The following is a 26367-nucleotide window of genomic DNA, read 5'->3' on the forward strand; positions in this document are numbered from 1 at the left end:
AACAGAACGTACTTCCTTCTGTCTGGTCGAGCCACTAAATACAATGTTGCAATGGAACGGTGGACAATCTAAATCTGAAAAGTTTAGATGTGCGAATAATGAGAACATATCTATTTATTGAATATACTTGTCAGTGCCTGCACGGTCACGGGATAACACCAGGCGTGCGTGAATGGGTAGCACACACAATGAAGGTCAAGGCAGCCTACACGGAGTAAGGCGCCAAGAAAACAAGCAGAAATGGCATTCCAATTCACATAACTTCCCCTAAAGTTATCGTCTTTGAGAGGCATTTAGAAGTTGGAGTAGCATAAGGTGTACGGATGAACAATGTCTTTATTACATTTCGGTGCAGGTTATAACGCTGTTATATATAAAAATGGTATCCCCTTTAATTTGTTTCTAAAATAAATACGTACACGATTTAATTCATATTTTGTCTCTGCTGGGGTAGACAGGTACTATCTATTTGTCTTTCTTACCGAATTGTTCAATATGTTCTGTATGCAGGACATAGGTCCTACTTGCTGAGGTGAGTGTGTAAATAATCTTTCAGCGTCACGCTTCACTTTGTTGCATTGCCATCCTTATTGTGTATGTCGGAATGTACTGACATTGAGAGTGGGTTTCACACAATGGTGTATAACACGGATACACACATTCATACGTCACCGAATAAACAAGGAGGCAATGTTTTGATAGGTTGTTTTATTTTAAATCTCTTGTATAGTCATTTAATGTCCCGTCAGCTTTGCGGCTACACTCTTGATCTGAGTGAAGACGGATCCCAGTTGAGTCTGGAATGGCTGGAAGAACTTGACGGCCTCGGCAGCGACCTGTGCGGTGGCTTGTCCAGCGTGGGTGAGGAACTGGACACAGACACAGATAGTTAATACATGTGTAAAGAAACCCCCAAACAGTTGTATGAGGCTGACAAACACAATATCACCGTAAACAGGACCCTCGCCTTGCTATCAGCAAACTCTGGAAGTTTCAAAGGAGCCATTGATGGCATTGTTAATAATGTCTCCATGGAACTGAGCCAACTTACGGTCTGGGTCTGTCCTTGTGTACATAGAGTGTGTCAACTTACTGTGTGGGCCTGTCCTTGTGTACATAGAGCGTGTCAACTTACTGTCTGGGCCTGTCCTTGTGTACAATTGGCGTGTCAACTTACTGTGTGGGCCTGTCCTTGTGTACATAGAGCGTGTCAACTTACTGTCTGGGCCTGTCCTTGTGTACAATTGGCGTGTCAACTTACTGCCTGGTCCTGACCTTGTGTACAATGGGCGTGTCAACTTACTGTGTGGGCCTGTCCTTGTGTATATAAAGTATGTCAACTTACTGTCTGGGCCTGTCCTTATGTACATAGAGTGTGTCAACTTACTGTCTGGGCCTGTCCTTGTGTACAATTGGCGTGTCAACTTACTGCCTGGTCCTGACCTTGTGTACAATGGGCGTGTCAACTTACTGTGTGGGCCTGTCCTTGTGTATATAAAGTATGTCAACTTACTGTCTGGGCCTGTCCTTATGTACATAGAGTGTGTCAACTTACTGCCTGGGTCTGTCCGTGTGTACAATGGGCATGTCAACTTACCGCCTGGGTCTATCCTTGTGTACAATGGGCGTGTCAACTTACTGCCTGGGCCTGTCTTTGTGTACATATAGCGTGTCAACTTACTGTCTGGGCCTGTCCTAGTGTACAATGGGCGTGTCATCTTACAGTGTGGGCCTGTCCTTGTGTACATAGAGCGTGTCAACTTACTGTGTGGGCCTGTCCTTGTGTATATTCAGTATGTCAACTTACTGTCTGGGCCTGTCCTTATGTACATAGAGCATGTCAACGTACTGCCTGGCTCTGTCCTTGTGTACATAGAGTGTGTGAACTTACTGTCTGGGCCTGTCCTTGTGTACATATAGCGTGTCAACTTACTGCCTGGGCCTGTCCTTGTGTACATAGAGTGTGTGAACTTACTGTCTGGGCCTGTCCTTGTGTACATATAGCGTGTCAACTTACTGCCTGGGCCTGTCCTTGTGTACATAGAGTGTGTGAACTTACTGTCTGGGCCTGTCCTTGTGTACATAGAGCGTGTCAACTTACTGCCTGGGCCTGTCCTTGTTTACATAGAGTGTGTGAACTTACTGTCTGGGCCTGTCGTTGTGTACATATAGCGTGTCAACTTACTGTCTGGGCCTGTCCTTGTGTACATAGAGTGTGTCAACTTACTGCCTGGGCCTGTCCTTGTGTACACAGAGTGTGTGAACTTACTGTCTGGGCCTGTCCTTGTGTACATATAGCGTGTTAACTTACAGTCTGGGCCTGTCCTTGTGTACATATAGCGTGTCAACTTACTGTCTGGGCCTGTCCTTATGTACATTGAGTGTGTCAACTTACTGTCTGGGCCTGTCCTTGTATACAATGGGCGTGTCAACTTACTGCCTGGGTCTGTCCTTGTGTACATATAGCGTGTCAACTTACTGTCTGGGCCTGTCCTTATGTACATTGAGTGTGTCAACTTACTGCCTGGGCCTGTCCTTGTGTACAATGGGCGTGTCAACTTACTGCCTGGGTATGTCCTTGTGTACATATAGCGTGTCAACTTACTGTCTGGGCCTGTCCTTATGTACATTGAGTGTGTCAACTTACTGTCTGGGCCTGTCCTTGTGTACAATGGGCGTGTCAACTTACTGCCTGGGTATGTCCTTGTGTACATATAGCGTGTCAACTTACTGTCTGGGCCTGTCCTTATGTACATAGAGCGTGTCAACTTACTGTCTGGGCCTGTCCTTGTGTACATAGAGCGTGTCAACTTACTGTCTGGGCCTGTCCTTGTGTACAATGGGCGTGTCAACTTACTGTCTGGGCCTGTCCTTGTGTACAATGGGAGTGTCAACTTACTGCCTGGGCCTGTCCTTGTGTACAATGGGCGAGTCAACTAACTGTCTGGGCCTGTCCTTGTGTACGTAGAGTGTGTCAACTTACTGCCTGGGCCTGTCCTTGTGTACATTTAGCGTGTCAACTTACTGTCTGGGCCTGTCCTTGTGTACATAGAGCGTGTCAACTTACTGCCTGGGCCTGTCCTTGTGTACATTTAGCGTGTCAACTTACTGCCTGGGCCTGTCCTTGTGTACATATAGCGTGTCAACTTACTGCCTGGGTCTGTCCTTGTGTACATAGAGCGTGTCAACTTACTGTCTGAGCCTGTCCTTGTGTACATATAGCGTGTCAACTTACTGCCTGGGCCTGTCCTTGTGTACATATAGGGTGTCAACTTACTGTCTGGGCCTGTCCTTGTGTACATATAGCGTGTCAACTTACTGTCTGGGCCTGTCCTTGTGTACAATGGGCGTGTCAACTTACTGCCTGGGCGTATCCTTGTGTACAATGGGCGTGTCAACTTATTGTCTGGGCCTGTCCTTGTGTACATAGAGCGTGTCAACTTACTGTTTGGGCCTGTCCTTATGTACATAGAGCGTGTCAACTTACTGTCTGGGCCTGTCCTTGTGTATATAGAGCGTGTCAACTTACTGTCTGGGCCTGTCCTTGTGTACATAGAGTGTGTCAACTTACTGTCTGGGCCTGTCCTTATGTTCATAGAGCGTGTCAACTTACTGCCTGGGCCTGTCCTTGTGTACATAGAGTGTGTCAACCTACTGTGTGGGCCTGTCCTTGTGTACATAGACTGTGTTAACTTACTGTCTGGGCTTGTCCTTGTGTACAATGGGCGTGTCAACTTACTGCCTTGGTCTGTCCTTGTGTACATAGAGCGTGTCAACTTACTGCCTGGGCCTGTCCTTGTGTACATAGAGTGTGTGAACTTACTGTCTGGGCCTTTCCTTGTGTACATATAGCGTGTCAACTTACTGTCTGGGCCTGTCCTTGTGTACATAGAGTGTGTCAACTTACTGCCTGGGCCTGTCCTTGTGTACATAGTGTGTGTGAACTTACTGTCTGGGCCTGTCCTTGTATACAATGGGCGTGTCAACTTACTGCCTGGGTCTGTCCTTGTGTACATATAGCGTGTCAACTTACTGTCTGGGCCTGTCCTTGTGTACAATGGGCGTGTCAACTTACTGCCTGGGTATGTCCTTGTGTACAATGGGCGTGTCAACTTACTGTCTGGGCCTGTCCTTGTGTACAATGGGCGTGTCAACTTACTGTCTGGGCCTGTCCTTGTGTACAATGGGCGTGTCAACTTACTGCCTGGGCCTGTCCTTGTGTACAATGGGCGTGTCAACTTACTGTCTGGGCCTGTCCTTGTGTACATAGAGTGTGTCAACTTACTGCCTGGGCCTGTCCTTGTGTACATTTAGCGTGTCAACTTACTGTCTGGGCCTGTCCTTGTGTACATAGAGCGTGTCAACTTACTGCCTGGGCTTGTCCTTGTGTACATTTAGCGTGTCAACTTACTGCCTGGGTCTGTCCTTGTGTACATAGAGTGTGTCAACTTACTGTCTGAGCCTGTCCTTGTGTACATATAGCGTGTCAACTTACTGCCTGGGCCTGTCCTTGTGTACATATAGCGTGTCAACTTACTGTCTGGGCCTGTCCTTGTGTACATATAGCGTGTCAACTTACTGTCTGGGCCTGTCCTTGTGTACAATGGGCGTGTCAACTTACTGCCTGGGCGTATCCTTGTGTACAATGGGCGTGTCAATTTACTGTCTGGGCCTGTCCTTGTGTACATAGAGCGTGTCAACTTACTGCCTGGGCCTGTCCTTGTGTACATAGAGTGTGTGAACTTACTGTCTGGGCCTGTCCTTATGTACATAGAGCGTGTCAACTTACTGTCTGGGCCTGTCCTTGTGTACATATAGCGTGTCAACTTACTGTCTGGGCCTGTCCTTGTGTACATATAGCGTGTCAACTTACTGTCTGGGCCTGTCCTTGTGTACATATAGCGTGTCAACTAACTGTCTGGGCCTGGCATTGTGTACATATAGCGTGTCAACTTACTGTCTGGGCCTGTCCTTATGTACATAGAGCGTGTCAACTTACTGTCTGGGCCTGTCCTTGTGTACATAGAGCGTGTCAACTTACTGCCTGGGCCTGTCCTTGTGTACATAGAGTGTGTGAACTTACTGTCTGGGCCTGTCCTTATGTACATAGAGCGTGTCAACTTACTGTCTAGGCCTGTCCTTGTGTACATAGAGTGTGTCAACGTACTGCTTAGGCCTGTCCTTGTGTACATAGAGAGTGTCAACTTACTGTCTGGGCCTGTCCTTGTGTACATAGAGTGTGTCAACTTACTGTCTGGGCCTGTCCTTGTGTACATAGAGAGTGTCAACTTACTGTCTGGGCCTGTCCTTGTGTACATATAGCGTGTCAACTTACTGTCTGGGCCTGACCTTGTGTACAATGGGCGTGTCAACTTACTGCCTGGGTATGTCCTTGTGTACATATAGCGTGTCAACTTACTGTTTGGGCCTGCCCTTATGTACATAGAACGTGTCAACTTACTGTCTGGGCCTGTCCTTGTGTATATAGAGCGTGTCAACTTACTGTCTGGGCCTGTCCTTGTGTACATAGAGTGTGTCAACTTACTGTCTGGGCCTGTCCTTATGTTTATAGAGCGTGTCAACTTACTGCCTGGGCCTGTCCTTGTGTACATAGAGTGTGTCAACCTACTGTGTGGGCCTGTCCTTGTGTACATAGACTGTGTTAACTTACTGTCTGGGCTTGTCCTTGTGTACAATGGGCGTGTCAACTTACTGCCTGGGTCTGTCCTTGTGTACATATAGCGTGTCAACTTACTGTCTGGGCCTGTCCTTGTGTACATATAGCGTGTCAACTTACTGTCTGGGCCTGTCCTTGTGTACATAGAGTGTGTCAACTTACTGCCTGGGCCTGTCCTTGTGTACATAGAGTGTGTGAACTGACTGTCTGGGCCTGTCCTTGTGTACATATAGCGTGTTAACTTTCTGTCTGGGCGAGTCCTTGTGTACAATGGGCGTGTGAACTTACTGCCTGGGTCTGTCCTTGTGTACATATAGCGTGTGAACTTACTGTGTGGGCCTGTCCTTGTGTACAATGGGCGTGTGAACTTACTGCCTGGGTCTGTCCTTGTGTACATATAGCGTGTCAACTTACTGTATGGGCCTGTCCTTATGTACATAGAGCGTGTCAACTTACTGTGTGAGCCTGTCCTTGTGTACAATGGGCGTGTCAACTTACTGTCTGGGCCTGTCCTTGTGTACAATCGGCGTGTCAACTTACTGCCTGGGCCTGTCCTTGTGTACAATGGGCGTGTCAACTTACTGCCTGGGCCTGTCCTTGTGTACATATAGCGTGTCAACTTACTGTCTGGGCCTGTCCTTGTGTACATAGAGTGTGTCAACTTACTGTCTGGGCCTGTCCTTGTGTACATAGAGTGTGTCAACTTACTGTCTGGGCCTGTCCTTGTGTACAATGGGCGTGTCAACTTACTGCCTTGGCCTGTCCTTGTGTACATATAGCGTGTCAACTTACTGTCTGGGCCTGTCCTTGTGTACATAGAGCGTGTCAAGTTACTGCCTGGGCCTGTCCTTGTGTACATATAGCATGTCAACTTACTGCCTGGGCCTGTCCTTGTGTACATATAGCGTGTCAACTTACTCCCTGGGTCTGTCCTTGTGTACATAGAGTGTGTCATCTTACTGTCTGGGCCTGTCCTTGTGTACAATGGGCGTGTCAACTTACTCCCTGGGTCTGTCCTTGTGTACATAGAGTGTGTCAACTTACTGTCTGGGCCTTTCCTTGTGTACATATAGTGTGTCAACTTATTGTCTGGGCCTGTCCTTGTGTACATAGAGTGTGTCAACTTACTGCCTGGGCCTGTCCTTGTGTACATATAGTGTGTGAACTGACTGTCTGGGCCTGTCCTTGTGTACATATAGCGTGTTAACTTACTGTCTGGGCCTGTCCTTGTGTACAATGGGCGTGTCAACTTACTGCCTGGGTCTGTCCTTGTGTACATATAGCGTGATAACTTACTGTGTGGGCCTGTCCTTGTGTACAATGGGCGTGTGAACTTACTGCCTGGTTCTGTCCCTGTGTACATAGAGCGTGTCAACTTACTGTGTGGGCCTGTCCTTGTGTACAATGGGCGTGTCAACTTACTGTCTGGGCCTGTCCTTGTGTACAATGGGCGTGTCAACTTACTGCCTGGTTCTGTCCCTGTGTACATAGAGCGTGTGAACTTACTGCCTGGGCCTGTCCTTGTGTACAATGGGCGTGTCAACTTACTGCCTGGTTCTGTCCCTGTGTACATAGAGCGTGTCAACTTACTGTGTGGGCCTGTCCTTGTGTACAATGGGCGTGTCAACTTACTGTCTGGGCCTGTCCTTGTGTACAATGGGCGTGTCAACTTACTGCCTGGGCCTGTCCTTGTGTACGTAGAGTGTGTCAACTTACTGCCTGGGCCTGTCCTTGTGTACATATAGTGTGTGAACTGACTGTCTGGGCCTGTCCTTGTGTACATATAGCGTGTTAACTTACTGTCTGGGCCTGTCCTTGTGTACAATGGGCGTGTCAACTTACTGCCTGGGTCTGTCCTTGTGTACATATAGCGTGTGAACTTACTGTGTGGGCCTGTCCTTGTGTACAATGGGCGTGTGAACTTACTGCCTGGTTCTGTCCCTGTGTACATAGAGCGTGTCAACTTACTGTGTGGGCCTGTCCTTGTGTACAATGGGCGTGTCAACTTACTGTCTGGGCCTGTCCTTGTGTACAATGGGCGTGTCAACTTACTGCCTGGTTCTGTCCCTGTGTACATAGAGCGTGTGAACTTACTGCCTGGGCCTGTCCTTGTGTACAATGGGCGTGTCAACTTACTGCCTGGTTCTGTCCCTGTGTACATTGAGCGTGTCAACTTACTGTGTGGGCCTGTCCTTGTGTACAATGGGCGTGTCAACTTACTGTCTGGGCCTGTCCTTGTGTACAATGGGCGTGTCAACTTACTGCCTGGGCCTGTCCTTGTGTACGTAGAGTGTGTCAACTTACTGCCTGGGCCTGTCCTTGTGTACATATAGCGTGTCAACTTACTGCCTGGGCCTGTCCTTGTGTACATAGAGCGCGTCAACTTACTGTCTGGGCCTGTCCTTGTGTACAATGGGCGTGTCAACTTACTGTCTGGGCCTGTCCTTGTGTACAATGGGCGTGTCAACTTACTGCCTGGGCCTGTCCTTGTGTACATAGAGCGTGTCAACTTACTGCCTGGGCCTGTCCTTGTGTACATTTAGCGTGTCAACATACTGCCTGGGCCTGTCCTTGTGTACATATAGCGTGTCAACTTACTGCCTGGGTCTGTCCTTGTGTACATAGAGTGTGTCAACTTACTGTCTGAGCCTGTCCTTGTGTACATATAGCGTGTCAACGTACTGTCTGGGCCTGTCCTTGTGTACATATAGCGTGTCAACTTACTGTGTGGGCCTGTCCTTGTGTACAATGGGTGTGTCAACTTACTGCCTGGGCCTATCCTTGTGTACATAAAGCGTGTCAACTTACTGTCTGGGCCTGTCCTTGTGTACATAGAGCGTGTCAACTTACTGCCTGGGCCTGTCCTTGTGTACATAGAGTGTGTGAACTTACTGTCTGGGCCTGTCCTTATGTACATAGAGCGTGTCAACTTACTGTCTGGGCCTGTCCTTGTGTACATGGAGTGTGTCAACTTACTGTCTGGGCCTGTCCTTATGTACATAGAGCATGTCAACGTACTGCCTAGGCCTGTCCTTGTGTACATAGAGCGTGTCAACTTACTGCCTGGGCCTGTCCTTGTGTACATAGAGCGTGTCAACTTACTGTCTGGGCCTGTCCTTGTGTATATAGAGCGTGTCAACTTACTGTCTGGGCCTGTCCTTGTGTACACAGAGTGTGTCAACTTACTGTCTGGGCCTGTCCTTATGTACATAGAGCGTGTCAACTTACTGCCTGGGCCTGTCCTTGTGTACATAGAGTGTGTCAACCTACTGTGTGGTCTGTCCTTGTGTACATAGAGTGTGTTAACTTTCTGTCTGGGCCTGTCCTTGTGTATATAGAGCGTGTCAACTTACTGTCTGGGCCTGTCCTTGTGTACATAGAGCGTGTCAACCTACTGTGTGGGCCTGTCCTTGTGTACATAGAGTGTGTTAACTTTCTGTCTGGGCCTGTCCTTGTGTATATAGAGTGTGTCAACTTACTGTCTGGGTCTGTCCTTGTGTACATATAGCTCGTCAACTTACTGTCTGGGCCTGTCCTTGTGTACATAGAGCGTGTCAACTTACTGCCTGGGCCTGTCCTTGTGTACACAGAGTGTGTCAACCTACTGTTTGGGCCTGTCCTTGTGTACATAGAGCGTGTCAACTTACTGTCTGGGCCTGTCCTTGTGTACATGGAGTGTGTCAACTTACTGTCTGGGCCTGTCCTTGTGTACATAGAGCATGTCAACGTACTGCCTAGGCCTGTCCTTGTGTACATAGAGCGTGTCAACGTACTGCCTAGGCCTGTCCTTGTGTACATAGAGTGTGTGAACTTACTGTCTGGGCCTGTCCTTATGTACATAGAGCGTGTCAACTTACTGTCTGGGCCTGTCCTTGTGTACATAGAGCATGTCAACGTACTGCCTAGGCCTGTCCTTGTGTACATAGAGCGTGTCAACGTACTGCCTAGGCCTGTCCTTGTGTACACAGAGTGTGTCAACCTACTGTTTGGGCCTGTCCTTGTGTACATAGAGCGTGTCAACTTACTGTCTGGGCCTGTCCTTGTGTACAATGGGTGTGTCAACTTACTCTCTGGGCCTGTCCTTGTGTACATAGAGTGTGTCAACTTACTGTCTGGGCCTGTGTGTCAACTTACTGTCTGGGCCTGTCCTTGTGTACAATGGGCGTGTCAACTAACTGCCTGGGTATGTCGTTGTGTACATATAGCGTGTCATTTTACTGTTTGGGCCTGTTCTTATGTACATAGAGCGTGTCAACTTACTGTCTGGGCCTGTCCTTGTGTACACAGAGTGTGTCAACTTACTGTCTGGGCCTGTCCTTATGTACATAGAGCGTGTCAACTTACTGCCTGGGCCTGTCCTTGTGTACATAGAGTGTGTCAACCTACTGTGTGGTCCTGTCCTTGTGTACATAGAGTGTGATAACTTTCTGTCTGGGCCTGTCCTTGTGTACATAGAGCGTGTCAACTTACTGCCTGGGTCTGTCCTTGTGTACATATAGCGTGTCAACTTACTGCCTGGGCCTGTCCTTGTGTACATAGAGTGTGTGAACTTACTGTCTGGGCCTGTCCTTGTGTACATAGAGCGTGTCAACTTACTGTCTGGGCCTGTCCTTGTGTACATAGAGTGTGTCAACTTACTGCCTGGGCCTGTCCTTGTGTACATAGAGTGTGTGAACTGACTGTCTGGGCCTGTCCTTGTGTACATATAGCGTGTGAACTTACTGTGTGGGCCTGTCCTTGTGTACAATGGGCGTGTGAACTAACTGCCTGGGTCTGTCCTTGTGTACATATAGCGTGTGAACTTACTGTGTGGGCCTGTCCTTGTGTACAATGGGCGTGTGAACTTACTGTATGGGCCTGTCCTTGTGTACAATGGGCGTGTCAACTTACTGCCTGGGCCTGTCCTTGTGTACAATGGGCGTGTCAACTTACTGCCTGGGCCTATCCTTGTGTACATATAGCGTGTCAACTTACTGTCTGGGCCTGTCCTTGTGTACATAGAGCGCGTCAACTTACTGTCTGGGCCTGTCCTTGTGTACAATAGGCCTGTCAACTTACTGCCTGGGCCTGTCCTTGTGTACTTATAGCGTGTAAACTTACTGTCTTGGCCTGTCCTTGTGTACATAGAGCGTGTCAACTTACTGCCTGGGCCTGTCCTTGTGTACAATGGGCGTGTCAACTTACTGCCTGGGCCTGTCCTTGTGTACATATAGCGTGTCAACTTACTGCCTGGGCCTGTCCTTGTGTACATATAGCGTGTAAACTTACTGTCTGGGCCTGTCCTTGTGTACATATAGCGTGTCAACTTACTGCCTGGGCCTGTCCTTGTGTACATATAGCGTGTCAACTTACTCCCTGGGTCTGTCCTTGTGTACATAGAGTGTGTCAACTTACTGTCTGAGCCTGTCCGTGTGTACATATAGCGTGTCAACTTACTGCCTGGGCCTGTCCTTGTGTACATATAGCGTGTCAACTTACTGTGTGGGCCTGTCCTTGTGTACAGATAGCGTGTCAACTTACTGTCTGGGCCTGTCCTTGTGTACATAGAGCATGTTAACGTACTGCCTGGGCCTGTCCTTGTGTACATAGAGCGTGTCAACTTATTGCCTTGGCCTGTCCTTGTGTACATAGAACGTGTCAACTTACTGTCTGGGCCTGTCCTTGTGTACATAGAGTGTGTCAACTTACTGTCTGGGCCTGTCCTTGTGTACATTCAGTGTGTCAACTTACTGTCTGGGCCTGTCCTTGTGTACAATGGGCGTGTCAACTTACTGCCTGGGTCTGTCCTTGTGTACATATAGCGCGTCAACTTACTGTCTTGGCCTGTCCTTATGTACATAGAGCGTGTCAACATACTGTCTGGGCCTGTCCTTGTGTACATATAGCGTGTCAACTTACTGTCTGGGCCTTTCCTTGTGTACATAGAGTGTGTCAACTTACTGCCTGGGCCTGTCCTTGTGTACATAGAGTGTGTGAACCTACTGTCTGGGCCTGTCCTTGTGTACATAGAGCGTGTTAACTTACTGTGTGGGCCTGTCCTTGTGTGCAATGGGCGTGTGAACTTACTGCTTGGGTCTGTCCTTGTGTACATATAGCGTGTCAACTTAATGTATGGGGCTGTCCTTATGTACATAGAGCGTGTCAACTTACTGTCTAGGCCTGTCCTTGTGTACAATGGGCGTGTCAACTTACTGCCTGGGCCTGTCCTTGTGTACAATGGGCGTGTCAACTTACTGCCTGGGCCTGTCCTTGTGTACATATAGCGTGTCAACTTACTGCCTGGGCCTGTCCTTGTGTACATATAGCGTGTAAACTTACTGTCTGGGCCTGTCCTTGTGTACATATAGCGTGTGAACTTACTGCCTGGGCCTGTCCTTGTGCACATATAGCGTGTCAACTTACTCCCTGGGTCTGTCCTTGTGTACATAGAGTGTGTCAACTTACTGTCTGAGCCTGTCCGTGTGTACATATAGCGTGTCAACTTACTGCCTGGGCCTGTCCTTGTGTACATATAGCGTGTCAACTTACTGTCTGGGCCTGTCCTTGTGTACATATAGCGTGTCAACTTACTGTCTGGGCCTGTCCTTGTGTACAATGGGCGTGTCAACTTACTGCCTGGGCCTGTCCTTGTGTACATATAGCGTGTCAACTTACTGTCTGGGCCTGTCTTTGTCTACATAGAGCGTGTCAACTTACTGCCTGGGCCTTTCCTTGTGTACATAGAGTGTGTGAACTTACTGTCTGGGCCTGTCCTTATGTACATAGAGCGTGTTAACTTACTGTCTGGGCCTGTCCTTGTGTACATAGAGCATGTTAACGTACTGTCTGGGCCTGTCCTTGTGTACATAGAGCGTGTCAACTTACTGCCTTGGCCTGTCCTTGTGTACATAGAACGTGTCAACTTACTGTCTGGGCCTGTCCTTGTGTACATAGAGTGTGTCAACTTACTGTCTGGGCCTGTCTTTGTCTACATAGAGCGTGTCAACTTACTGCCTGGGCCTTTCCTTGTGTACATAGAGTGTGTGAACTTACTGTCTGGGCCTGTCCTTATGTACATAGAGCGTGTCAACTTACTGTCTGGGCCTGTCCTTGTGTACATAGAGCATGTTAACGTACTGCCTGGGCCTGTCCTTGTGTACATAGAGCGTGTCAACTTACTGCTTTGGCCTGTCCTTGTGTACATAGAACGTGTCAACTTACTGTCTGGGCCTGTCCTTGTGTACATAGAGTGTGTCAACTTACTGTCTGGGCCTGTCCTTGTGTACATTCAGTGTGTCAACTTACTGTCTGGGCCTGTCCTTGTGTACAATGGGCGTGTCAACTTACTGCCTGGGTCTGTCCTGATGTACATAGAGCGTGTCAACTTACTGTCTGGGCCTGTCCTGATGTACATAGAGCGTGTCAACTTACTGTCTGGGCCTGTCCTTATGTACATAGAGCGTGTAAACTTACTGTCTGGGCCTGTCCTTGTGTACATAGAGCGTGTCAACTTATTGTGTGGGCCTGTCCTTATGTACATAGAGCATGTCAACTTACTGCCTGGGCCTGTCCCTGTGTACATAGAGTGTGTTAACCTACTGTGTGGGCCTGTCCTTGTGTACGATGGGCGTGTCAACTTATTGCCTGGGTCTGTCCTTGTGTACATATAGCGAGTCAACTTACTGTCTGGGCCTGTCCTTGTGTACATACAGCGTGTCAACTTACTGTCTGGGCCTGTCCTTATGTACAATGGGCGTGTCAACTTACTGCCTGGGTCTGTCCTTGTGTACATAAAGCGTGTCAATTTACTGTCTGGGCCTGTCCTTATGTACAATGGGCGTGTCAACTTACTGCCTGGGCCTGTCCTTGTGTACATATAGCGTGTCAACTTACTGCCTGGGCCTGTCCTTGTGTACATATAGCGTGTCAACTTACTGTCTGGGCCTGTCCTTGTGTACATATAGCGTGTCAACTTACTGCCTGGGCCTGTCCTTGTGTACATATAGCGTGTCAACTTACTCCCTGGGTCTGTCCTTGTGTACATAGAGTGTGTCAACTTACTGTCTGAGCCTGTCCGTGTGTACATATAGCGTGTCAACTTACTGCCTGGGCCTGTCCTTGTGTACATATAGCGTGTCAACTTACTGTCTGGGCCTGTCCTTGTGTACAGATAGCGTGTCAACTTACTGTCTGGGCCTGTCCTTGTGTACATAGAGCATGTTAACGTACTGCCTGGGCCTGTCCTTGTGTACATAGAGCGTGTCAACTTATTGCCTTGGCCTGTCCTTGTGTACATAGAACGTGTCAACTTACTGTCTGGGCCTGTCCTTGTGTACATAGAGTGTGTCAACTTACTGTCTGGGCCTGTCCTTGTGTACATTCAGTGTGTCAACTTACTGTCTGGGCCTGTCCTTGTGTACAATGGGCGTGTCAACTTACTGCCTGGGTCTGTCCTTGTGTACATATAGCGCGTCAACTTACTGTCTTGGCCTGTCCTTATGTACATAGAGCGTGTCAACATACTGTCTGGGCCTGTCCTTGTGTACATATAGCGTGTCAACTTACTGTCTGGGCCTTTCCTTGTGTACATAGAGTGTGTCAACTTACTGCCTGGGCCTGTCCTTGTGTACATAGAGTGTGTGAACCTACTGTCTGGGCCTGTCCTTGTGTACATATAGCGTGTTAACTTACTGTTTGGGCCTGTCCTTGTGTGCAATGGGCGTGTGAACTTACTGCTTGGGTCTGTCCTTGTGTACATATAGCGTGTCAACTTAATGTATGGGGCTGTCCTTATGTACATAGAGCGTGTCAACTTACTGTCTAGGCCTGTCCTTGTGTACAATGGGCGTGTCAACTTACTGCCTGGGTCTGTCCTTGTGTACATATAGCGTGTCAATTTACTGTCTGGGCCTGTCCTTATGTACAATGGGCGTGTCAACTTACTGTCTGGGCCTGTCCTTGTGTATATAGAGCGTGTCAACTTACTGTCTGGGCCTGTCCTTGTGTACATATAGCGTGTGAACTTACTGCCTGGGCCTGTCCTTATGTACATAGAGCGTGTCAACTTACTGTCTTGGCCTGTCCTTGTGTATATAGAGCGTGTCAACTTACTGTCTGGGCCTGTCCTTATGTAGATAGGGCGTGTCAACTTACTGCCTGGGCCTGTCCTTGTGTACATAGAGCGTGTCTACTTTCTGCCTGGGCCTGTCCTTGTGTACATAGAGCGTGTCAACCTACTGTGTGGGCCTGTCCTTGTGTACATAGAGTGTGTTAACTTACTGTCTGGGCCTGTCCTTGTTTACAATGGGCGTGTCAACTTACTGCCTGGGTCTGTCCTTGTGTACATATAGCGTGTCAACTTACTGTCTGGGCCTGTCCTTGTGTACAATGGGCGTGTCAACTTACTGCCTGGGTCTGTCCTTGTGTACATATAGTGTGTCAACTTACTGTCTGGGCCTGTCCTTATGTACATAGAGTTTGTCAACTTACAGTCTGGGCCTGTCCTTGTGTACATAGAGCGTGTCAACCTACTGTTTGGGCCTGTCCTTGTGTACATAGAGCGTGTCAACTTACTGTGTGGGCCTGTCCTTATGTACATAGAGCATGTCAACTTACTGCCTGGGCCTGTCCTTGTGTACATAGAGTGTGTCAACCTACTGTGTGGGCCTGTCCTTGTGTACATAGAGTGTGTTAACTTACTGTGTGGGCCTGTCCTTGTGTACGATGGGCGTGTCAACTTATTGCCCTGGTCTGTCCTTGTGTACATATAGCGTGTCAACTTACTGTCTGGGCCTGTCCTTATGTACATACAGCGTGTCAACTTACTGTCTGGGCCTGTCCTTGTGTACAATGGGCGTGTCAACTTACTGCCTGGGTCTGTCCTTGTGTACATATAGCGTGTCAATTTACTGTCTGGGCCTGTCCTTATGTAGAATGGGCGTGTCAACGTACTGTCTGGGCCTGTCCTTGTGTATATAGAGCGTGTCAACTTACTGTGTGGGCCTGTCCTTGTGTACATAGAGCTTGTCAACTTACTGTCTGGGTCTGTCCTTGTGTACATAGAGTGTCTCAACTTACTGTCTGGGCCTGTCCTTGTGTACATAGAGCGTGTCAACTTACTGCCTTGGCCTGTCCTTGTGTACATAGAACGTGTCAACTTACTGTCTGGGCCTGTCCTTGTGTACATAGAGTGTGTCAACTTACTGTCTGGGCCTGTCCTTGTGTACATTCAGTGTGTCAACCTACTGTTTGGGCCTGTCCTTGTGTACATAGAGCGTGTCAACTTACTGTGTGGGCCTGTCCTTATGTACATAGAGCATGTCAACTTACTGCCTGGGCCTGTCCTTGTGTACATAGAGTGTGTCAACCTACTGTGTGGGCCTGTCCTTGTGTACATAGAGTGTGTTAACTTACTGTGTGGGCCTGTCCTTGTGTACGATGGGCGTGTCAACTTATTGCCCTGGTCTGTCCTTGTGTACATATTGCGTGTCAACTTACTGTCTGGGCCTGTCCTTATGTACATACAGCGTGTCAACTTACTGTCTGGGCCTGTCCTTGTGTACAATGGGCGTGTCAACTTACTGCCTGGGTCTGTCCTTGTGTACATATAGCGTGTCAATTTACTGTCTGGGCCTGTCCTTATGTAGAATGGGCGTGTCAACGTACTGTCTGGGCCTGTCCTTGTGTATATAGAGCGTGTCAACTTACTGTGTGGGCCTGTCCTTGTGTACATAGAGCTTGTCAACTTACTGTCTGGGTCTGTCCTTGTGTACATAGAGTGTCTCAACTTACTGTCTGGGCCTGTCCTTGTGTACATAGAGCGTGTCAACTTACTGCCTTGGCCTGTCCTTGTGTACATAGAACGTGTCAACTTACTGTCTGGGCCTGTCCGTGTGTACATAGAGTGTGTCAACTTACTGTCTGGGCCTGTCCTTGTGTACATTCAGTGTGTCAACTTACTGTCTGGGCCTGTCCTTGTGTACAATGGGCGTGTCAACTTAATGCCTGGGTCTGTCCTGATGTACATAGAGCGTGTCAACTTACTGTCTGGGCCTGTCCTGATGTACATAGAGCGTGTCAACTTACTGTCTGGGCCTGTCCTTGTGTACATAGAGCGTGTAAACTTACTGTCTGGGCCTGTCCTTGTGTACATAGAGCGTGTCAACTTATTGTGTGGGCCTGTCCTTATGTACATAGAGCATGTCAACTTACTGCCTGGGCCTGTCCTTGTGTACATAGAGTGTGTTAACCTACTGTGTGGGCCTGTCCTTGTGTACGATGGGCGTGTCAACTTATTGCCTGGGTCTGTCCTTGTGTACATATAGCGAGTCAACTTACTGTCTGGGCCTGTCCTTATGTACATACAGCGTGTCAACTTACTGTCTGGGCCTGTCCTTGTGTACAATGGGCGTGTCAACTTACTGCCTGGGTCTGTCCTTGTGTACATATAGCGTGTCAATTTACTGTCTGGGCCTGTCCTTATGTACAATGGGCGTGTCAACTTACTGTCTGGGCCTGTCCTTGTGTATATAGAGCGTGTCAACTTACTGTCTGGGCCTGTCCTTGTGTACATATAGCGTGTGAACTTACTGCCTGGGCCTGTCCTTGTGTACATAGAGCGTGTCAACTTACTGTCTTGGCCTGTCCTTGTGTATATAGAGCGTGTCAACTTACTGTCTGGGCCTGTCCTTATGTAGATAGGGCGTGTCAACTTACTGCCTGGGCCTGTCCTTGTGTACATAGAGCGTGTCTACTTTCTGCCTGGGCCTGTCCTTGTGTACATAGAGCGTGTCAACCTACTGTGTGGGCCTGTCCTTGTGTACATAGAGTGTGTTAACTTACTGTCTGGGCCTGTCCTTGTTTACAATGGGCGTGTCAACTTACTGCCTGGGTCTGTCCTTGTGTACATATAGCGTGTCAACTTACTGTCTGGGCCTGTCCTTGTGTATAATGGGCGTGTCAACTTACTGCCTGGGTCTGTCCTTGTGTACATATAGTGTGTCAACTTACTGTCTGGGCCTGTCCTTATGTACATAGAGTGTGTCAACTTACAGTCTGGGCCTGTCCTTGTGTACATAGAGCGTGTCAACCTACTGTTTGGGCCTGTCCTTGTGTACATAGAGCGTGTCAACTTACTGTGTGGGCCTGTCCGTATGTACATAGAGCATGTCAACTTACTGCCTGGGCTTGTCCTTGTGTACATAGAGTGTGTCAACCTACTGTGTGGGCCTGTCCTTGTGTACATAGAGTGTGTTAACTTACTGTGTGGGCCTGTCCTTGTGTACGATGGGCGTGTCAACTTATTGCCCTGGTCTGTCCTTGTGTACATATAGCGTGTCAACTTACTGTCTGGGCCTGTCCTTATGTACATACAGCGTGTCAACTTACTGTCTGGGCCTGTCCTTGTGTACAATGGGCGTGTCAACTTACTGCCTGGGTCTGTCCTTGTGTACATATAGCGTGTCAATTTACTGTCTGGGCCTGTCCTTGTGTACATAGAGCGTGTCAACCTACTGTTTGGGCCTGTCCTTGTGTACATAGAGCGTGTCAACTTACTGTGTGGGCCTGTCCTTATGTACATAGAGCATGTCAACTTACTGCCTGGGCTTGTCCTTGTGTACATAGAGTGTGTCAACCTACTGTGTGGGCCTGTCCTTGTGTACATAGAGTGTGTTAACTTACTGTGTGGGCCTGTCCTTGTGTACGATGGGCGTGTCAACTTATTGCCCTGGTCTGTCCTTGTGTACATATAGCGTGTCAACTTACTGTCTGGGCCTGTCCTTATGTACATACAGCGTGTCAACTTACTGTCTGGGCCTGTCCTTGTGTACAATGGGCGTGTCAACTTACTGCCTGGGTCTGTCCTTGTGTACATATAGCGTGTCAATTTACTGTCTGGGCCTGTCCTTATGTACAATGGGCGTGTCAACGTACTGTCTGGGCCTGTCCTTGTGTATATAGAGCGTGTCAACTTACTGTGTGGGCCTGTCCTTGTGTACATAGAGCGTGTCAACTTACTGTCTGGGTCTGTCCTTGTGTACATAGAGTGTCTCAACTTACTGTCTGGGCCTGTCCTTGTGTACATAGAGTGTGTCAACTTACTGCCTGGGCCTGTCCTTGTGTACATATAGCGTGTCAACTTACTGTCTGGGCCTGTCCTTATGTACATAGGGCGTGTCAACTTACTGCCTGGGCCTGTCCTTATGTACATAGAGCGTGTCAACTTACTGTCTTGGCCTGTCCTTGTGTATATAGAGCGTGTCAACTTACTGTCTGGGCCTGTCCTTATGTAGATAGGGCGTGTCAACTTACTGCCTGGGTCTGTCCTTGTGTACATAGAGCGTGTCTACTTTCTGCCTGGGCCTGTCCTTGTGTACATAGAGTGTGTCAACCTACTGTGTGGGCCTGTCCTTGTGTACATAGAGTGTGTTAACTTACTGTCTGGGCCTGTCCTTGTTTACAATGGGCGTGTCAACTTACTGCCTGGGTCTGTCCTTGTGTACATATAGTGTGTCAACTTACTGTCTGGGCCTGTCCTTATGTACATAGAGTGTGTCAACTTACAGTCTGGGCCTGTCCTTGTGAACATAGAGCGTGTCAACTTACTGTCTGGGCCTGTCCTTGTGTACAATGGGCGTGTCAACTTACTGGCTGGGTCTGTCCTTGTGTACATATAGTGTGTCAACTTACTGTCTGGGCCTGTCCTTATGTACATAGAGTGTGTCAACTTACAATCTGGGCCTGTCCTTGTGTACATAGAGCGTGTCAACCTACTGTTTGGGCCTGTCCTTGTGTACATAGAGCGTGTCAACTTACTGTGTGGGCCTGTCCTTGTGTACATAGAGCATGTCAACTTACTGCCTGGGCCTGTCCTTGTGTACATAGAGTGTGTCAACCTACTGTGTGGGCCTGTCCTTGTGTACATAGAGTGTGTTAACTTACTGTGTGGGCCTGTCCTTGTGTACGATGGGCGTGTCAACTTATTGCCTGGGTCTGTCCTTGTGTACATATAGCGGGTCAACTTACTGTCTGGGCCTGTCCTTATGTACATACAGCGTGTCAACTTACTGTCTGGGCCTGTCCTTGTGTACAATGGACGTGTCAACTTACTGCCTGGGTCTGTCCTTGTGTACATACAGCGTGTCAATTTACTGTCTGGGCCTGTCCTTATGTACAATGGGCGTGTCAACTTACTGTCTGGGCCTGTCCTTGTGTATATAGAGCGTGTCAACTTACTGTGTGGGCCTGTCCTTGTGTACATAGAGCGTGTCAACTTACTGTCTGGGTCTGTCCTTGTGTACATAGAGTGTCTCAACTTACTGTCTGGGCCTGTCCTTGTGTACATAGAGCGTGTCAACTTACTGCCTGGGCCTGTCCTTGTGTACATATAGCGTGTCAACTTACTGTCTGGGCCTGTCCTTATGTACATAGGGCGTGTCAACTTACTGCCTGGGCCTGTCCTTGTGTACATATAGCGTGTCAACTTACTGCCTGGTCCTGTCCTTGTGTACATAGAGTGTGTTAACTTACTGTCTGGGCCTGTCCTTGTTTACAATGGGCGTGTCAACTTACTGCCTGGGTCTGTCCTTGTGTTCATATAGCGTGTCAACTTACTGTCTGGGCCTGTCCTTGTGTACAATGGGCGTGTCAACTTACTGCCTGGGTCTGTCCTTGTGTACATATAGCGTGTCAACTTACTGTCTGGGCCTGTCCTTGTGTACATAGAGCGTGTCAACCTACTGTTTGGGCCTGTCCTTGGGTACAAAGAGCGTGTCAATTTACTGTCTGGGCCTGTCCTTGTGTACAATGGGCGTGTCAACTTACTGCCTGGGTCTGTCCTTGTGTACATATAGTGTGTCAACTTACTGTCTGGGCCTGTCCTTATGTACATAGAGTGTGTCAACTTACAGTCTGGGCCTGTCCTTGTGTACATAGAGCGTGTCAACTTACTGTCTGGGCCTGTCCTTGTGTACAATGGGCGTGTCAACTTACTGCCTGGGTCTGTCCTTGTGTACATATAGTGTGTCAACTTACTGTCTGGGCCTGTCCTTATGTACATAGAGTGTGTCAACTTACAATCTGGGCCTGTCCTTGTGTACATAGAGCGTGTCAACCTACTGTTTGGGCCTGTCCTTGTGTACATAGAGCGTGTCAACTTACTGTGTGGGCCTGTACTTGTGTACATAGAGCATGTCAACTTACTGCCTGGGCCTGTCCTTGTGTACATAGAGTGTGTCAACCTACTGTGTGGGCCTGTCCTTGTGTACATAGAGTGTGTTAACTTACTGTGTGGGCCTGTCCTTGTGTACGATGGGCGTGTCAACTTATTGCCTGGGTCTGTCCTTGTGTACATATAGCGGGTCAACTTACTGTCTGGGCCTGTCCTTACGTACATACAGCGTGTCAACTTACTGTCTGGGTCTGTCCTTGTGTACAATGGACGTGTCAACTTACTGCCTGGGTCTGTCCTTGTGTACATACAGCGTGTCAATTTACTGTCTGGGCCTGTCCTTATGTACAATGGGCGTGTCAACTTACTGTCTGGGCCTGTCCTTGTGTATATAGAGCGTGTCAACTTACTGTGTGGGCCTGTCCTTGTGTACATAGAGCGTGTCAACTTACTGTCTGGGTCTGTCCTTGTGTACATAGAGTGTCTCAACTTACTGTCTGGGCCTGTCCTTGTGTACATAGAGCGTGTCAACTTACTGCCTGGGCCTGTCCTTGTGTACATATAGCGTGTCAACTTACTGTCTGGGCCTGTCCTTATGTACATAGAGTGTGTCAACCTACTGTGTGGGCCTGTCCTTGTGTACATAGAGTGTGTTAACTTACTGTCTGGGCCTGTCCTTGTTTACAATGGGCGTGTCAACTTACTGCCTGGGTCTGTCCTTATGTACATAGAGTGTGTCAACTTACAATCTGGGCCTGTCCTTGTGTACATAGAGCGTGTCAACCTACTGTTTGGGCCTGTCCTTGTGTACATAGAGCGTGTCAACTTACTGTCTGGGCCTGTCCTTGTGTACATAGAGCATGTCAACTTACTGCCTGGGCCTGTCCTTGTGTACATAGAGTGTGTCAACCTACTGTGTGGGCCTGTCCTTGTGTACATAGAGTGTGTTAACTTACTGTGTGGGCCTGTCCTTGTGTACGATGGGCGTGTCAACTTATTGCCTGGGTCTGTCCTTGTGTACATATAGCGGGTCAACTTACTGTCTGGGCCTGTCCTTATGTACATACAGCGTGTCAACTTACTGTCTGGGCCTGTCCTTGTGTACAATGGACGTGTCAACTTACTGCCTGGGTCTGTCCTTGTGTACATACAGCGTGTCAATTTACTGTCTGGGCCTGTCCTTATGTACAATGGGCGTGTCAACTTACTGTCTGGGCCTGTCCTTGTGTATATAGAGCGTGTCAACTTACTGTGTGGGCCTGTCCTTGTGTACATAGAGCGTGTCAACTTACTGTCTGGGTCTGTCCTTGTGTACATAGAGTGTCTCAACTTACTGTCTGGGCCTGTCCTTGTGTACATAGAGCGTGTCAACTTACTGCCTGGGCCTGTCCTTGTGTACATATAGCGTGTCAACTTACTGTCTGGGCCTGTCCTTATGTACATAGGGCGTGTCAACTTACTGCCTGGGCCTGTCCTTGTGTACATATAGCGTGTCAACTTACTGCCTGGTCCTGTCCTTGTGTACATAGAGTGTGTTAACTTACTGTCTGGGCCTGTCCTTGTTTACAATGGGCGTGTCAACTTACTGCCTGGGTCTGTCCATGTGTACATATAGCGTGTCAACTTACTGTCTGGGCCTGTCCTTGTGTACAATGGGCGTGTCAACTTACTGCCTGGGTCTGTCCTTGTGTACATATAGCGTGTCAACTTACTGTCTGGGCCTGTCCTTGTGTACATAGAGCGTGTCAACCTACTGTTTGGGCCTGTCCTTGGGTACAAAGAGCGTGTCAATTTACTGTCTGGGCCTGTCCTTGTGTACAATGGGCGTGTCAACTTACTGTCTGGGCCTGTCCTTGTGTATATAGAGCGTGTCAACTTACTGTTTCGGCCTGTCCTTGTGTACAATGGGCGTGTCAACTTACTGTCTGGGCCTGTCCTTGTGTACAATGGGCGTGTCAACTTACTGTCAGGGCCTGTCCTTGTGTACGTAGAGTGTGTCAACTTACTGTTTGGGTCTGTCCTTGTGTACATAGAGTGTCTCAACTTACTGTTTCGGCCTGTCCGTGTGTGCAATGGGCGTGTCAACTTACTGTCTGGGCCTGTCCTTGTGTACATAGAGCGTGTCAACTTACTGTCTGGGCCTGTCCTTGTGTACGTAGAGTGTGTCAACTTACTGTCTGGGCCTGTCCTTGTGTACATAGAGCGTGTCAACTTACTGCCTGGGCCTGTCCTTGTGTACATAGAGTGTCTCAACTTACTGTTTCGGCCTGTCCTTGTGTACAATGGGCGTGTCAACTTACTGTGTGGGCCTGTGCTTGTGTACAATGGGCGTGTCAACTTACTGTCTGGGCCTGTCCTTGTGTACAATGGGCGTGTCAACTTACTGTCTGGGCCTGTGCTTGTGTGCAATGGGCGTGTCAACTTACTGTCTGGGCCTGTGCTTGTGTGCAATGGGCGTGTCAACTTACTATCTGGGCCTGTTCTTGTGTGCAATGAACGTGTCAATTTACTGTCTGGGCCTGTCCTTATGTACATAGAGCGTGTCAACTTACTGTCTGGGCCAGCCCTTTGAGGTTGCCCAATGCTGGGGTCAGGGAGTGTACAGCAGTTGACTCTACGTTTCCGAGGAATGTTTTAAGGTCTCCAAAGGCGGTGCCAGTCAGAAGACCAAGAGCGTCACCAAGAGTGTCCTTCAATCCGTTGAAAATATCACCGAGAAGACCACGACGGCTATTCTTGGAGAAGAGCTGAAAACATACAGCACTGTCATTTTATGAGGACTGAACAGAGATGCTGTCACTTCGCATGCAGGGCGTGGATCTGACTGGAGAATGGGGTAATTCCTCCTTGAATGCATTGACTCATTACTTATATCTGGATAAATAAACAGGTCTTGATAATCATTGGTCATGGTCATGGCAATGTTCACTTATCACGTGACACAAATCCCCACTTTGCCTTGTTCTATCAACCCTGTAAGGAAGCCAACGGCCATTGTGGTCTAGTGGGAGAGCATCCGTCCGGAGAGCGAAATGTCGGGTGTTCGCCGCGTCATACCACAAGACGTTAACAAATTGTAGCCGTTTTTCCCCTGCCTTGCGCTCGGCATTGAGGGACTAATACAAGGACTTGTTATTCTGTGTGGGGTATTCATGATAAACTGTGGCATGGTATCTCAGTGGCTAGCACTTTTGCACGTCGCAACATAAGTGCAATAACCTTGAACCCGATATCTATACCCGTCTTCACCTCACCACCTGTAAAAATGATTAAACAATTAGCCAACAATTCAAAAGAAATCATTATTTACCTTAGAAACTGCATTGGGGACAATGTCGCCGATTATTTTATCAAGATCAACGTCAAACGTTCCCTTCTCTGGAAGAAAACAAAAATACGTCAGGACTCGATTAACATATATTGGACATCGTTTTGTAAAAACACATTGTGCGTCACGAATGACTAGGGTTATACTAATCTGACGAATTAGTTTTACATAAGATAAAATTAACAAAATATATCACCTTACAAAACATTACGGTGCAGTATATGCCCAGCATCGTTCACACGTACCCATCATGGACTCGACATCCTTCTCCAGGGTGGACAGCACCATCTGGGCGAGGGCTTTGACATCCTGGCCACTGGTCAGACCCTGGGCAGCTGTCTTCAGGTTGCCCTCAAGGTTCGTGGCGATCTGAATACGGAAACATTTCACATTTTGTCATCGAATTCATTTGTGAATATTGATGTGTACGGCGTCGATATTATCCAGAAGAAAATATACTTCACCTTCCAAGGAGTTCATACGGATCAAATGATTTGTCATCTTGCTTTCGACCGTTTCCACGTTCACCGGTTTCTGTGGCTAATAATCATGAGTGAATAAGTATGGTTTTATGCCGCTTTTAGCAATATCCCAGCAATATCACGGCGGGGGACACCGGAAATGGGCTTCACACATTGTACCCATGTCGGGAATCGAACCCAGGTCTTCGGCGTGACGAGCGAACGCTTTAACTACTGGGCTACCCGACCGCTATTCTTGACCTGTGCCTACAACTGTATATACTGGACGAAAAACAGAAACACAAATAATACGTCTAGTTACGTAATAGAAATATATGTTGGTACATGATGTTATCAATCATTGACTGTTTCCCTCGCATACACAGATCATACTTGTAACATCAACTTTTATATGGCTTCAAACCTTGCAGTGAAAGGTTAGATAGGATGCGATTTGGAGAGGCATTCACAAATCTCAAGCCCTGGTGATGTGGCTATTGCATTGAATGTACATAGTGACACCTTGAACGGACGTTGTAAGGGCATGCTTTGAGTCAAGACCGTCAAATGCATCGGAACTACATGCAGGTTCGGTCCACAGAAACTGAACGGAACACGATAGACACCCACGGCAGACACACACACAGAATATGTTTCCGGGAATCATGTTAAGTAGGGAGAGAGACAAACAATTTGGAATGTCTCTAAACTATCACAGAGACATGGAACAAGCAAGCCAATCCTATCCTATCCTATCCTCACCACATATTCAGGTGTGACCATGCTGGTCATTTGATTGCTTTCTGAATACTGCCTTGATTGTTTGCTCCTCACTTGACCCTGACCCTGACCCTGACCCTGACCTGTTTGCTTCTCAGCTGGAAGTATCCTCCCTACACTGGAAATCTATATGTTGTGTTTTTTATTTATTGGTGACTTCAGAGGAAATGTTACGATGTTTGTGTTTGCCATAAAAAGTCTTCATGATTGTCCATTTGACTAGCTGGGTTGTGAAATAAGAAGAAAACATCTTTATTCAGAGTTGGGAGATAATAAGCGTGAATTGTATTCACCTTCTCTGCTCCCTCCACAGACTCCTTCAGCTTGTCCACCACAGAGAGCATCTCATCCCTCACATGTTCCAGAAGTCCGGCCTCCACACTGAGAACAAACACGATGCTTTCATACATGACATGACATCTCTGGTACTGAACATGATTTTCAAACACATACACAGCGCTGTTATAGAGGGACTCTCATCTTTTACTCTGAACGCAAGAACAAACACATCCATACATGACATGCCATCCTACACTGAACATGATTTACAGACACATACACAACACTGTTACAGAGGGCCTCTCATATTTTACTCTGAACGCAAGAACAAACAGCAATGCCACTGGACGCTTCTTATCATCATCTTCTTACAATATAGAGCGAGATCGATCAGCAAATATATTCACAACCATCAGGACACATTGCGCATTTACCTTGTTTATAAGACAGTCAATGTGAAGAGGGGTATTGCTTTTCTGAATATCTCAATTCCTTCCAACTGATGGAAAAGAAGTATCATTACACAACAGGCTGATGCTGTTCTCTCAGCACGTTTTAGAAGCAGCACGAGTCCACAACTCTGTCAAAGGGTTATTCTGGAAAGATTTTCCTAGGCCCACCAAAACCTTTTGATTTAACAGTAAAACCATAAATTTCTGTAAGGTAAATAATACCACTCACGCTCCACGCTTTC

The 26367-nt window shown here is 48.0% G+C and overlaps 1 protein-coding gene across 1 annotated transcript in view; it reads right to left on the reverse strand.

The window, feature by feature from the left end:
* Positions 1-693: 693 nt before the first annotated feature.
* The window catches only part of LOC124119806, a 60963-nt gene continuing 35289 nt past the window's right edge, over positions 694-26367 (reverse strand). Inside the window, exons 78-82 of the mRNA XM_048388736.1 lie at positions 25688-25775; positions 24399-24522; positions 24136-24203; positions 23378-23572; positions 694-869 (exon numbers count right to left, since the gene is read on the reverse strand). Of these exons, the coding sequence (XP_048244693.1) occupies positions 735-869; positions 23378-23572; positions 24136-24203; positions 24399-24522; positions 25688-25775 (610 nt within the window). The 3' untranslated portion in view covers positions 694-734. The remainder of the gene's footprint in view (positions 870-23377; positions 23573-24135; positions 24204-24398; positions 24523-25687; positions 25776-26367) is intronic.

The sequence above is a fragment of the Haliotis rufescens genome, unplaced genomic scaffold (assembly GCF_023055435.1).
Source record: "Haliotis rufescens isolate VD_foot unplaced genomic scaffold, xgHalRufe1.0.p SCAF_78, whole genome shotgun sequence".
Classification (NCBI taxonomy): Eukaryota; Metazoa; Mollusca; class Gastropoda; order Lepetellida; family Haliotidae; genus Haliotis; species Haliotis rufescens.